Source organism: Anopheles cruzii, chromosome 2 (genome assembly GCF_943734635.1).
Source record: "Anopheles cruzii chromosome 2, idAnoCruzAS_RS32_06, whole genome shotgun sequence".
NCBI classification, from domain to species: Eukaryota; Metazoa; Arthropoda; class Insecta; order Diptera; family Culicidae; genus Anopheles; species Anopheles cruzii.
Window position 1 is genome coordinate 36,645,966 of NC_069144.1, and position 14,239 is coordinate 36,660,204.

Sequence of the window (14,239 nt, forward strand, 5' to 3'; positions counted from 1 at the left end):
TACCACCACATCGGTAACTGCTGTTGATTAGTTATGGTTGGCTTGGTTATGTTGGCTTGGTTATGCGTCCAGCCGTCGGACTCGCCGGCCACTCGCCTCGCTGTCCGTCACCCGTAGCATACTCTTTATCTGTTTATAGCCTTCGTAAGCCATATAAGCCAAGTCACGCGACGTCCATGCTTTTATGCTTTGATTATTTTGTCTGCACTCTGCATTTTACACGTTTTATTTTTCTGGTTGACGCGTGTTTCGACTTCAGTGTCCAGCGCTTCCAACTGCTTGGCCATGCCGAAAGACGAGTACCAAAAAGTGGCTGATTAAATTCATCTCTCTGTGCAGGTTTTTACCATGTTAAAAAGATCGCTCTCAATAATGCAAAGCAAAATGACAAAATTAAATATAAAAAGCAGAAAACTGCCAGTTTTGAGTTTCGAATATCTTTTGTTTACCACCGCTCAAATTGATCTATGACTTCATTCACCTACATTCACTATCTTAAGATTGCGATTCAAACCAAAAATACGTACATATCTTCAGATATTATCCACATGTTCAGATGATAAACTTTGTCTCATTAACCACATGTACATTTGCCATCTGCAGCTACATACTCGAAAGTTTCACTCTACATCAACTATGATCCACAAATGATCAACAAATGATCAGTTTAGCGTGCCACCTCAGCGTGCCACGTGCCATGAAAAACGTAAAGTATTGTCCACTTAGAATCGGGAAATGTTGTATGTTTTCTAGCAGTGCCTCTGGTGGTCCGATTTCAAATGTTTTGACAGCTAAAAATGTTTGACAGCTTAAAAATCTCAAAAACACAAAAATTCGCAAAATCAACTGTATATGCTGTGCTTTAACGTTTCCGGCAACCCAATACCCGTAGACCGAAAGATTTAGAGTAGGTGTCGTAGTGGAACATACGACCAGCAGCTGATCAGGAAGGTTCTGATATCAATTAAGGCAAATCCTGGATCCCCGGTTCGGGATATTGCAAAAAAATATGGTGCCAGCAGAAGTACTGTCCAGCGGATCTGTCTATGAAAAAGCTAGTGTTTTTTTTCTTGCATATAAGCATCCAAACAGGGCATTTAAGCAAAACATAATCGCTAAAACACGCGCTAGGAAGTTGTAGGAGAAGGTTCTGACGAGGTAAAAAAGATGCTTGCTTATGGACGACGAAACATACATGGAAATGGAATTTGGACAGCTTCCTGGACCAAAATGTTATCTCGTCACGGCACAGGGAGATGTCCTCTCCAAGTTCAAATATGTATTCGCCAATAAATTTGCACGGAAACTAATGATCTGGCAAGGAATTTGCACCTGTGGACGGAAAACCAAGGTTTCTTCACAAACACGACGATGAACTTAACGCTGTACAAGGAAGAGTGCCTCAAAAAGCGTGTACTACCATTTGTTAGGTCACACAAAGGTCCGGTTAAGTTTTGGCCTGATTTGACAAGCTGCCACTACACCATGGAGATAGTTCAGTAGTACCGTGACAATAAGGTGGATTTCATCGCAAAGGATATCAACCCACCAAATTGCCCTGAACTCCGCCCAATCGAAAATTATTGAGAAATAATCAAATGGAAGTTGAAAAAGACTGGAAAGGTGATGTAGAATGCTGAAGAGATGGCAATAAATTGGAACAAATCAGCCGCTGAGGTGTACCAGAAGATTGTGCAGAAAATAGTGGCGCGCATTCCAAAGAAAGTTCGAGATTTCATCCGACCACCAAAAAAATAAATTTATGAAATTTTTCTCTTAAAGTACAATAAAATACCTTCATTTTGACACCTTGACATCTTTCCTAAGACAAACCAACCCCGAGATAGAGCTTATTCAATTGTTCCCGATTCTAAGTGGACAATACTTTACTTTCAAAGAGGCAGGTCTTCAACTTGAACGGTACGATGTTGTAAAAGCTCATTTTCACCTCGATGGCTATTTTAATTAGCAGAATTGTCGTTTTTGAGGTTCGGAAAACCCACACGTCGTGCAAGAGAAGCCAATGCACCCAAAACGAGGGACTGTTTGGTGCGGATTTTGGTCTGGCGTCATGATGGTCCGCCTTATGAATGAATGAAAGAAGGAGCCTCCGGAACCGTTGAAGGCGTACGCTACTGAGCAATGCTGATTGTTTTTTTAGTGAAATTGAAGCTGAGAACTTGGATGACATTTGCTTAAAACAGGACGAGGCTATCTGCCATACAGCGACAGCCACGATCGATTGTTTGCGCCGCATCTTCGGACAGCGAATAATCAGTAGAAATGGTTTTGTGAATTGACCTCCAAAGAGTTGCGATTTTACACCATTGGACTGTTATCGGTTGGGGATCGGTGAAAGACAAAACCAACCAGAAACTATTGACGACCTCAAGACCGAAATTCAAATTGGCATTGCCGAGATAGGACCACAGATAGTCGAAAATGTACTCGAAAATAGGTCGATCTAATGGGCTACTGTCAAGCCAGCCGTGGTAGAATTTTTTAGTTTGAATTTATATTTCACAGGCACTTTTAGGTATGTAGATCGTTGAAAACAAAACAGACATCGATTGGCACTGCTCGAACATTATGCATTAGGCGACCTTAAACTTCCTTTGATTCATTTGGTCCAGTTATTGCTTCGGTGGCTACTACTTTCTGAAGTTCATTAAATAAAGAAGTACAAGATGGCGATCGTTTTCGTGAATGCTTCAAAAGATCTCTGTACCAATTTAGACTCTCTTTCAGAATTTGTCTGGGGTTTAGCCGAAGCATGATCATTTTTAATGTAGTTTATTTTAAACCTACCAAAGGTCCCTTCAAAAAGTCCTCTTGCAATTGAAACTCTAATTGAAAGTTCTAATAAGGTGTGTAAAAGAATGTTCTTCGCGTAGTGCCAAGGATCAGATTAAAAGTGTCACACAAAAAGAAATTCCACTGGCAGCTTAACAACTTGTTGACCCACTGAGTTGAGCGGTCGATAAATGGGCTCGCGCACCGTTCACTTACTTGGTGAGGGTTTCCAGGGAGCTGGTGTAGATGGTGCCTCCGACGTCGATGTGCACCGGCGCCGTGTACTTGGAGGCGGCGGCCACGCACGGGATGCCGGTGATCTGCTTGTGGTTGGCGTGGTGGTAGCCGCTGGAGACGGCCGGCGACGACGCCGGGATGGGTGGGGTGGGCGTGGGTGACGATGAGTTCGAGATGGTGGGCGAGGTGGTGGGCGAGGTGCTGATCTTGATCTGCGTGGCCGTGAAGAGCCGCGTCGCGGACAGATCGCGCGGTTCGAGCGGCTTCACGTCCCGCTCGATGGCTGCGGCGGCGGCGGCTGCAGCCGCGGCCGCCGCTGCATTGCGATCACGCTCACGATCCCGATCACGATCACGATCCATGTCGCTGTTACATTTCCTTCTGTTGAGCAAAAGAGAGAGAGAGAGAATGAAAGGAAAGGATGAAGCTGGTCCGGCTGCCAGAGTGGTTCGACCCCCGAGTGCGATGTCCTCAAGTGTCACCTGATCGGATACAGTAAGGACCCTACCCGCGCTGCCGCGACTTCCATCCCGCCCCATCAGCCGGGGGCCAAACTGGAGGACGACGATCGAGTCGTGTACCGCTGTCAAGTTATCAAAAAATATAATTAATACTTCGTTGACCGCCGTTGCCGTCGCCGCCTCGGGGAAACGAGGTTTTCCTTGCACCAAACTGCTCCTCAGCAGAACCCCCTCGCGAATCGCGGGTGAATGACTTTCCTGGCACACCTCCGCTCGGTGGAGGTCCCAACTCACCAGCCGGCGGGTACGAACTCTTCCAGTTTGGGAAGTGAAATAATTCCGAAAACTTATTGCCCCCGCCCCTCCAACATACTTCTTGCCAGCGTGAGCGGGGGGACCCCTCAGGCTGCGGCTCTTGACAGCGCCCGTGATAACGCTCCCGTCGTGTAGAGGTTTCGACAAAAAAGCCAACAACAACCCTCACGAAAACGGCTCGAAACCCTTCAACCGGCAACGAAGTCCGCGGGCGACGCGCGGGGTCCGCGAAATCACGGACCCACACTCGCGCAGGGCCGCCGCCGGGTCCCAGGAGTGCAGCAAGATGGCCGTCAAGACCCCACCATCCGCCCCCTTGGGAGCCCAAACTCCTGTAGAAGGAAGCATAAACTCTTCACCCAAAAAGGCGCCGAAACGAAATGTGATTCAACTTTTCGGGGATATCCGGGGGGGGGCGAGGTGACACGGCGCACCCGAACGCCCACTTGTTCGCGAGCGACGACAGGACGACCGGACAGTGGACCGTTACTCCGCTCGGCTCTGCTCGGCTGCACCAGGAGACGTTAAAATGTGAGGAAAAATGGGATGATTAATTCAATCGCTCGGGTATGAGCGAGAGAGAAGGCAGTCAACTTTGGGCCTGGCCATGGGAGGTCCTGAGGCCCCCCGAAGATGTTGTGTTTCGCATATGATTTTGAGGTTTTGGCAAAGGAAAATTAATTTTTTTTGAAGCGCTTATTACAGGCGCTCCAGTTGTTGTGGTCCGTGTCCTTGGGATATACGTGACGTGGTGTGTAGGGGTCAGTGTTTTGCTTGCAGGCAGCAACTGAGGTCAGTTTACTCAGAGTTTTGGTTCCAATCAGATTAGAACGGGTAGCCCGAGATCCATGGAGGTGGAAGAAGCTCTTGGGCGCTGTCCTAAGTTCTACTAAAGACGATGAAACTTTTTGATTATATGTTCCGTAACTAAACAAGTTACTTTTAAGGTTGATGTTTGGTGTCCTCTATCCTTACTTTATGGATTGATCACCTAGATACTGTCCAGCGCAAATTCATCAGGCTTGCTCTCGCACACGGTGCCTGCTGCTACTAAGTCGTCGATGCGTTTTCAAGCCTTCGATCGACTCACGAACACTACTTGCAGCTTTGTGCATTAGACTCTCATAGCTGATTGACTTGTGATATCAATTTGGTAGATTCGAAACAGCTTCACCGACTTTCACCTTGTCAATAGCCAATTTAAGGATTGGTAGCAATCGTAGGTTTACTAATCGTCACATCTATATACAAGCTCTGTCCCAAAATAAACAGGGCTTTTCAATAGGGACATTTCTGGTGGCGCCATTTTGATGTGGGTATATTTGTTTGAAAGGTACATCCTTTCCAGACTTCCAGCTAAAATTTTATGACATTTGGTCTACTGGAAAAAAAGTTATTGTGCCTAAAGTGACAGTATGTTTGTGGTGTCGGTACAAGCCTTCTGAATGGCCATAATTGGCCATAAATGTCAGCAAAACGTTTTTCTTTTATTGGCAAACTAGCTGATCCCGGCGCGCGTTGCCACGCCTCATTTCATCCTCATAGATGATGATGAGTATATAGATAGATGAAGTTTCCTGAATAGATAAAAGTCACAGGGTACCAGATCAGGTGAATACGGGGAATGATTTATCGCTAAAATGCGATTTTTGATCAAAAAATCAGTGATGAGCAGTGTTGGATTCTGATCAATTTTTGGTCATTAGTGAGTTTGTGTGGCACAAAGTGAGCACACTTCTTCCGATAACCCAATTGTTCGGTCAAAATGCGATGAATCGAATCTCTGGACATTCCCAATTCCATTTCCATAAAAAGGAACGACGATTTCGAGTCAATTTTGAGAAAATTACGCCCTTTTCCGATGCTCCCTGGTGCGTAATCACGAACTTGGCTTGGCCAACACGAAGGTCGTCGTTGAAGTCTTCACGACCGTTTTTGAAACGCGTATACTACACATAAATTCTGTCACGGGATAGACCATTAAGCCTCCCATCGTCCCTGTCGGCGATCAGTGTTTGAACATTATTCGCACCATGCTTGAAATTTGTGCACATTATTATTATCTCTGTTCCGTTCGCTTTGCCCGCTTCCTTAGCGATCGTTACATTGTACCGCTTACCAGCCTGATTCCGGCCCGTTACAAGCTGACCCGATTAACGGTTCCGTGGTTGGCGCACTTGGAAGAATGATTAATTTATCTATGATTTACCGTGCTGCCGCCAGTCACCAGCCACCCGACCGGGAATCCCGAATGTTCGTGTGACATTTTTGAGCCACCGGGTGAGGCCATTCGACGATTGTTTATGCTGAACACATCAAAAAGGGTCACGTAGGCCTGCCACCACCACAGAGTTAGGTCTCAGTAGGCTGAGATTCATTCAGATCAAAATCAATGTTAATCTAGACGCGAATGCGAGAGGTCACACACTCTTCGCATAACGCCCAATAGTTTGAGTTGTTCGGCAACAGTTGCATAGTTAGCAATAGCTTCTCGCCTCGGAGGGCAGCGGCCAACAATGTAAAAGTAATAATACCAACAGTGTAAAAGTGATTTCAAACCTATACGCAAACAATAAATACCGTGTGAGTAAAAAGAGAAAGAAAAGAGTATCGAAATGTCTTTCCACATTTCAGTAGAGCGTGTTAAGCCCGGTCCTCACGCTACTATAATTGTTTACGATGAGTCGTTTCAAAATCAAAAAAATCTGAAGCATCGTGTTGATGGTGGTTTGGCATGTTGTTTTAAATGTTTTTAAAGCAAAAGTTTAACGATGCATCGCAGCGTGTGAACGCTCCACTTTAGCTACGATGCATCGTTACGATTTCGTACCGTGTGGACCGGGCTTTAACAAATGTTAACAAAAGATCAATGTATTTGTGGCGACCTTGGTTCCCACCTAGTGCTGTGGCAACCTTGGTCCAAACGCCAAAAAGTCAAAACGTGGAAAGAGAGAGTCGCAGACCGGCACTTCCGGCGAATAATCGTGAGAAACGTGTTCTGAGATTACGAGTTTAAATAAAGTAAATTATATCGGTGCTACAACCACACACCATATATTTAAATAGTGTACAGAAGATGTTGGAAAGAGATGAAAGAGAAAATAACTGTCATTAGCTCGAACGATCTTATAGAGTGTAGTGGAGTGTAGGAGTAATAACAAGACTGGAATGGTGAACATTTGGCATAAAATTAATTAAAATCCCATTGTGAACCTATTCAACAGACTTCGCCAACACATATACTGCATTCCGATATGCGTCAGTTTCACCTTTCCATTAAAAAATTGTAATCCGCAAAATGACCACGCGTTTACTGCACACCGAGGTTAACGTTACGTTTTAAATTGGATTTTAATTAGTTTAGTGCCCAAGTTACGACATCGCTTGGTCTTCTTTTTAAACATTTACAGTTAGTTTAAACGCTGCGGCAATTTAAAACGCAAAAAATAGAGCAACTACCAAGAAAGTTATCTATAAAAAATCTGAATTCAAGATAGAATTGAATGCACAAAAGAAGAAACGAAAGAGGCAAGAAGAGAACGTCGTGGAAGAAGAGGATAACCTTGTTGCAGTTCATTATCAAAGTTCACATCGCACGTGCAGAGAAAGTAATAAATTCTGAGTTAATTCTTCTATCGATTCTAAAAATCCGGTTCTTAGTTTCGAAGGTTCGCCGTAATTTCATCCGAAGTTGCTCCACCGATTCTTCGCTTCACAATTTTGTGCAAGAACGCGCCGTATTGTTTGGCTGTTGCAGTGTTAGAAGTTTCTCGACGCGACAAAAGAAGTAGTTGGTGTCCATGATGGCGGATTTACCAGACGAAGTAGGTGGACCCACGATGGCGGATTTACCAGACGAAGTAGGTGATTCAAGTGTTTGACTAAATCGATTGTGTCGGGTAATAAGTGACTCATTTTTACAGATGTGGTGCTACATTTTCGACCACCTAGACGTGGAAGAATTGAAGGTGGCTTCCCTGGTGTGCCGGAGGTGGTCATTTCTAACATTTTCTGGACGGCGCATGAAACGAGTACTATTACGTATCTATGCTGATGGAGATCAAGGTCAATTCAAACTGGGCACCAAAAGAAAATACGAGAACGTCTATTTCATCTTTAGCGAAGCTATGCGAACGGACTATTCCAAGTTTCGAGAGATATTGCTAGGATTGCGCAATGTTCAAAGTTTAAAAATTAATGTTGAATATCTAAAAACTGACGAACAATTCATTTCCGATTCGTCTCCATCATGGCCGGTCTTGGAAAAATTGAATGTGCTGAAGTTTGAAATATTCAATCACGGTTGGGTGTCGGAAGCCTTAAATTGGTTTGAAATCGCCCCTTATTTACAATCCCTGGAGATGGAGTGTTATTCAAAACGTCAACTATCTATATACGAACACTTCAAAGAACAATTAAGACATATTTCGGTAGGACTTCGTGAAAGTGGCATTGATTTTTTGAGACTGAGTTTTCCTCGTTTGAAGAGGTTGAAATTAAGAAAAGACCATAATTTCGATGAGCAACATTCCGAATCAACGCGGAATTTTCTACAAAGGCATCCAGATCTTCGACGACTTAAAATCATCGGCGGTGAAATTGACGAAATGCTCATTAAAACCGTTACGGGCCACTGTAAGTTGTTGACCGAGTTGCATGTTGATACGATCTGCGATATGTCCGAAGGGTCGTTCAAATCCTTGGCGCAATTAACTAAATTGGAGGTAAGCAATACTATATGAAGAATTCTTTTGGGAAAAAATATTAAAGTATTTGTTCTTGTAGTATTTCGTCTTTGATGGATTAATTGAGGATCACAATACAAACATATTGAATGGATGTGGAACCATTCCTTCCCTCCAATCCTCATTTGTTTGGAATTTCAGCTGTTCTTTTAATGTGGATTTTTGGAAGAAATTCCTTAAAATTGCTCCACAAATAAGCAAATTAACGACGTTCGTAGATACCCCAGCTTTACATTTCATCTGCGAAAACTTCAAGAATCTCAGATATTTGAAATTGCGTTTTGATTTCGGTTATAAGGTGAGCTATAAACTGCATTATTTTATTGGTATTATGGTTACTGTATCCACTTCAATATCCTTTTGCAGGAGGAAAGCGATGTCGATGTCTTAGCCAACATTGACCAGTTACCTCTTCTGGACAATCTTCATTTGATAATATGGCCGTTTCGCAATGTTATTTGGCCACACAGCAATGTTCGTTGGTTGACATTGGTTGGATGTGATGAGGTAAGTGTGTAAGAATTCAGGAGCAAAGAAATAATTATGATCTAGTTGTTTTGTCCAATCAATTTCTTCTTATGCAATCTTCGTGGCGCGAAGTTAACGGACGAAAATCTTCTCATGGTACCAGGACGGTTCCCGATGCTGAAAGGATTGACAATTAAACGTTGTAATTTGGTATCTGTGGCTGGCATCAATCTGTTACACAAATTAATTCCAACATGTAGAATCGAACTAGATGGGCAACGATTCTATCCCCTGGCCTGAAAAGACGTTGGAACTGAATGTAAAGGAATGTTTCGTTGTAGGTTGAAAAAATCCAAATACGTGTTTTTGGAAATGAAAGGGTGACTTCCAATGTTAAGCTACGTAAGACTAACCATTTTTAATTTTTACCACTAACAGCGCCAGTCAGCTTCATTAGGCAGAAAGAAACAAGAGCCTTAGGGATAGGGTTCCAACCGAAATCATTCAAGATTTATGAAATTTGGAAACGACACGTACGCTCCTGTTTCTTTTGGTTTACAAATATATAATATTAGATTTGCTCAAGAGTGTGTTAAAACAGATTTATTAATCTCGCTTTAAATAAAGACATGGATCCATCACATAAGCAGCTTAAGCTTTCAGGTTCTTTACTGCTGTTTTCGTTCCTCCGTTTAATAGCAAAAATTAACAAATTATTGCGAGAGCCTTGCCAAGAAACATTTGAAAAGTTTGCAGTTTTTCGACTTAATCTAACGCTTCACTAGTCCGAAATACGCGATGCAGTAAATGCACACGGTCATTTGTGGCTAGTGTTTTACGTCCCTAAATTTTACTCCCGAGGCGTATGGCGTTTCCCCCAAAGGATTCCACTTTTATTTCGTGGTTCGCGATACGATCTTCTTCTTCTTCTGTATATATAAAAATGAATGTTTGTCTGTGTGTACCGCTTTTTCTCCAAAACTACTGAACCAACCGTGTGAAATTTTGTACAGCGTAATTTTGTGACGTTGAAAGTTTGATCGGAAATTTCAAACTTTCAAGAGGTTTGATTGGTCGGAAAGATCTTTCATTATCAACTATATAATGGAGCAATTATTGAAACTATGCTCAAGATGATCGTCACTTTCGAATAGTCGAACGTGATCAATGGAAAAGTAATTTGTTTTAGTACAATCCGAGTTGATCACTTACGTAGTGTGGTGAATGCAGCCCCACAGCAGCTTAAGCTAGAACAATGTATCGGTGAAGAAGGCAGACCCAAGAAACAATGTAGCAGCGCGAAAGCTGGTCTTTGCATCCTCGAAGGGGAAGGGTGAAGGGCGCAAAGCAGAAGTTGACATAAACATTGGTCTCAGCATAAACGGAATCCCACCGATTCCGATTCGAAACGGCAACGATTGTTTATGCTGAACACAGCTAAACGGGTCACGTAGGCCAGCCACCACAAAGTTAGGTCTCAGTGGGCTGAGATTCATTCAGATCAAAATCAATGTTAATCCAGACGCGAATGCGAGAGGTCACACTCTTCGCATAACGCCCAATAGTTTGAGTTGTTCGGCAACAATTACATAGTTAGCAATAGCTTCTCGCCTCGGAGGGCAGCGGCCAACAATGTAAAAGTAATAATACCAACAGTGTAAAAGTGATTTCAAACCTATACGCAAATAATAAATACCGTGTAAGTAAAAAGAGAAAGAAAAGAGTATCGAAATGTCTTTCCACATTTCAGTAGAGCGTGTTAAGCCCGGTCCCCACGCTACGATAATTGTTTACGATGAGTCGTTTCAAAATCAAAAAAATCTGAAGCATCGAACATTAATATCGGACCAATTTCCATACATGTGTGCCTGTGTTGATGGTGGTTTGGCATGTTGTTTTAAATGTTTTTAAAGCAAAAGTTTAACGTGAGAATAATGGCTTCGCTTTAAAAGCCATTTCCTCAACCACTGTAACTGATAAGTATTTTTCTATTTTTTATTTTTAACCAAAACGCACAATGCACAAGGCAGACCAACACAGTGTTACTTCCGTGGCTGCGATTGCAAATCGTAAAGAATACATCGCAGCGTGTGAACGCTCCACTTTGGCTACGATGCATCGTTACGATTTCGTACCGTGTGGACCGGTCTTTTACAAATGTTAACAAAAGATCAATGTATTTGTGACGACCTTGGTTCCCACCTAGTGCTGTGGCAACCTTGGTCCAAACGCCAAAAAGTCAAAACGTCAGAGAGAGTCGCAGACCGGCACTTCCCGCGAATAAACGTGAGAAACGTGTTCTGAGATTACGAGTTCAAATAAAGTAAATTATATCGGTGCTACAACCACACACCATATATTTAAATAGTGTACAGAAGATGTTGGAAAGAGATGAAAGAGGAAATAACTGTCATTAGCTCGAACGATCTTATAGAGTGTAGTAGAGTGTAGGAGTAATAACTGACTGGGATAGTGGACCTTAGACACTAAAATAAATTAAAATCCCATTGCAAACCTATTCAACAGCCTTCGCCATCACATATAAAATAGCATTCCGATATGTGTCAGTATCACCTTTCCATTAAAAAATTTTAACTCCGCAAAATGACCACGCGTTTACTGCACACCGAGGTTAACGTTACGTTTTCAATTAGATTTTAATGAGTTTAGTGCCCAAGTTGCGGCATCGCTTGGTCTTCTTTATAAACATTTACAGTTAGTTTAAACGGTACGGCAATTTAAAACGCAAAAAATAGAGCAACTACCAAGAAAGTTATCTATAAAAAATCTGAATTCAAGATAGAATTGAATGCACAAAAGAAGAAACGAAAGAGGCAAGAAGAGAACGTCGTGGAAGAAGAGGATAACCTTGTTGCAGTTCATTATCAAAGTTCACATCGCACGTGCAGGGAAAGTAATAAATGTGACCGAGTTAATTCTTCTATCGATTCTAAAAATCCGGTTCTCAGTTTCTACGGCTCTCCATAAATCCATCCGAAGTTGCTCCACCGATTCTTCGGTTCACAATTTTGGGCAACGACGCGCCGAATCGTTTGACTTTGAAGTTTCTCGACGCGACAAAAGAATAAGTTGGGATCCATGATGGCGGATTTACCAGACGAAGTAGGTTTACCCATGATGGCCGATTTACCAGACGAAGTAGGTGATTCAAGTGTTTGACCAAATCGATTGTGTCGAGTAATAAGTGACTCATTTTTACAGATCTGGTGCTACATTTTCGACCACCTAGACGTGGAAGAATTGAAGGTGGCTTCCCTGGTGTGCCGGAGATGGTCATCTCTAACATTTTCTGGACGGCGCATGAAACGAGTATTATTATATATCGATACTGATAAAGATCAATTCCAACTGGACAGCATAAGAAAATATGAGAACGTCACACTCTATTCAAGCCGAGCTATGCGCATGGACTATTCCAAGTTTCGAGAGATATTGCTGAGATTGTGCAATGTTCTAAATTTAGAAATTGATGCGGAAGGTCTAAAAACTGACGAACAATTCTTTTCCGATTCGTCTCCATCATGGCCGGTTTTGGAAAAATTGAAAGTGCTGAAGTTTGAAACATACAATCATGGTTGGGCGCCGGAAGCCTTAAATTGGATTGAAATCGCCCCTTATTTACAACGCCTAACGATGCGCTGTTTTTCAAAACATCAACTATCTATATACGAACACTTCCAAGAACAATTAAGATATATTTCGGTAAAACTTCCTGAAAGTGGCATTAACAATGAATTTTTCGAACTGAGTTTCCTTCGTTTAGAAGATTTGGTATTAGAACACAATGAATATTTCGAGGAGAAAGATTCCGAACCAATGTGGAATTTTCTACAAAGGCATCCCCATCTTCGACGACTTAAGACCGTCTACTGTACAATTGACAAAATGTTGATTACAACCGTTTCGAGCCATTGTAAGTTGTTGACCGAGTTGCATGTTCAGACGTCGTTCATACGTCAAGGGTTCTTCGAGTGTTTGTCGCAACTAACTAAATTAGAGGTAAGCAATACTATATGAAGAATTCTTTTGGCAAAATATATAAAAAAATTTGTTTTTGTAGCATCTCTCATTTCAAGGATACACTAACCCGAGCACGGTGGATAACGATGCAGACATATTTGATGGATGTGGAACCATTCCTTCTCTTCAATCCTTCGAATATCGCAATTTCACCAGTTCTGTTAATGTGGATTTTTGGAAGAAATTCTTTAAAATTGCTCCACAAATAAGAACATTAAGAGTGCTCGTAAATACCTCAGTTTTAAATTTTATCTGCGAAAACTTCAAAAATCTCAGAAATTTACAATTGGTTTTTTATAAGTATGAACAGGTGAGCTACAAATTGCATTATTTTATTGCCAGTGTGGTTACTGTATTCACTTCAATATCTTTTCGCAGGGGCTAGACGAGGCCAAAATTGATCAGTTGCCTCTTCTGGACGAACTTCATTTAATAATCACAACATTGCGCTCTCGCAAATGTTTTTGGCCTCAGAGCAATGTTCGTTACTTGAAAGTGCCATTCTGTAATGGGGTAAGTGGAAAAGAATTCAGTAGCTAAGAAGCGAATATAATCTTGTTATTTTATGTAATCCATTTCTTCTCATGTAATCTTTGTGGCGCGAAGTTAACGGACGAAGATCTTCTCAAGTTACCAGAACGGTACCCCATGCTGAAACGATTGACAATTGAGGACTGTAATTCGATATCTGTGGCTGGCATCAATCTGTTACACAAATTAATCCCAACGTGTAGAATCGAACTAAATGGGAAACGATTCTATCCCCTGACCTGAAAATACGTTGGAACTGAATGTAAAGGAATGTTTCGTTGTAGGTTGAAAATTCTGTAAATACGTATTTTGGAAATGAAAGGGTGATTTTCAATGTTAAGCTACGTAAGACTAACCATTTTTTTTACCACTGACAGCGCCAGTCAGTCAGCTTCATTGGCCAGAAAGAAACAAGAGCCTTAACGATAGGGTCCCAACTGAAATCATTCAAGATTTATAAAATTTGGAAACGACACGTACGCTCCTGTTCCTTTTGGTTTACAAATATATAATATTAGATTTGCTCAAGAGTGTGTTAAAACAGATTTGTTAATCTCGCTTTAAATAAAGACATGGATCCATCACATAAGCAGCATAAGCTTCCAGGTTCGTTACTGCTGTTTTCGTTCCTCAGTTTAATAGCAAAAA

At 42.1% G+C, this 14,239-nt stretch overlaps 1 protein-coding gene across 1 annotated transcript in view; it reads right to left on the reverse strand.

Annotated features, from left to right (window-relative positions):
- The window catches only part of LOC128268524 (BTB/POZ domain-containing protein Tiwaz), a 53,606-nt gene that overhangs the window by 4,280 nt on the left and 35,087 nt on the right, over positions 1-14,239 (reverse strand). The window contains exon 2 of the mRNA XM_053005646.1: positions 3,010-3,411. Coding sequence (XP_052861606.1) covers positions 3,010-3,392 — 383 coding nt within the window. The 5' untranslated portion in view covers positions 3,393-3,411. The remainder of the gene's footprint in view (positions 1-3,009; positions 3,412-14,239) is intronic.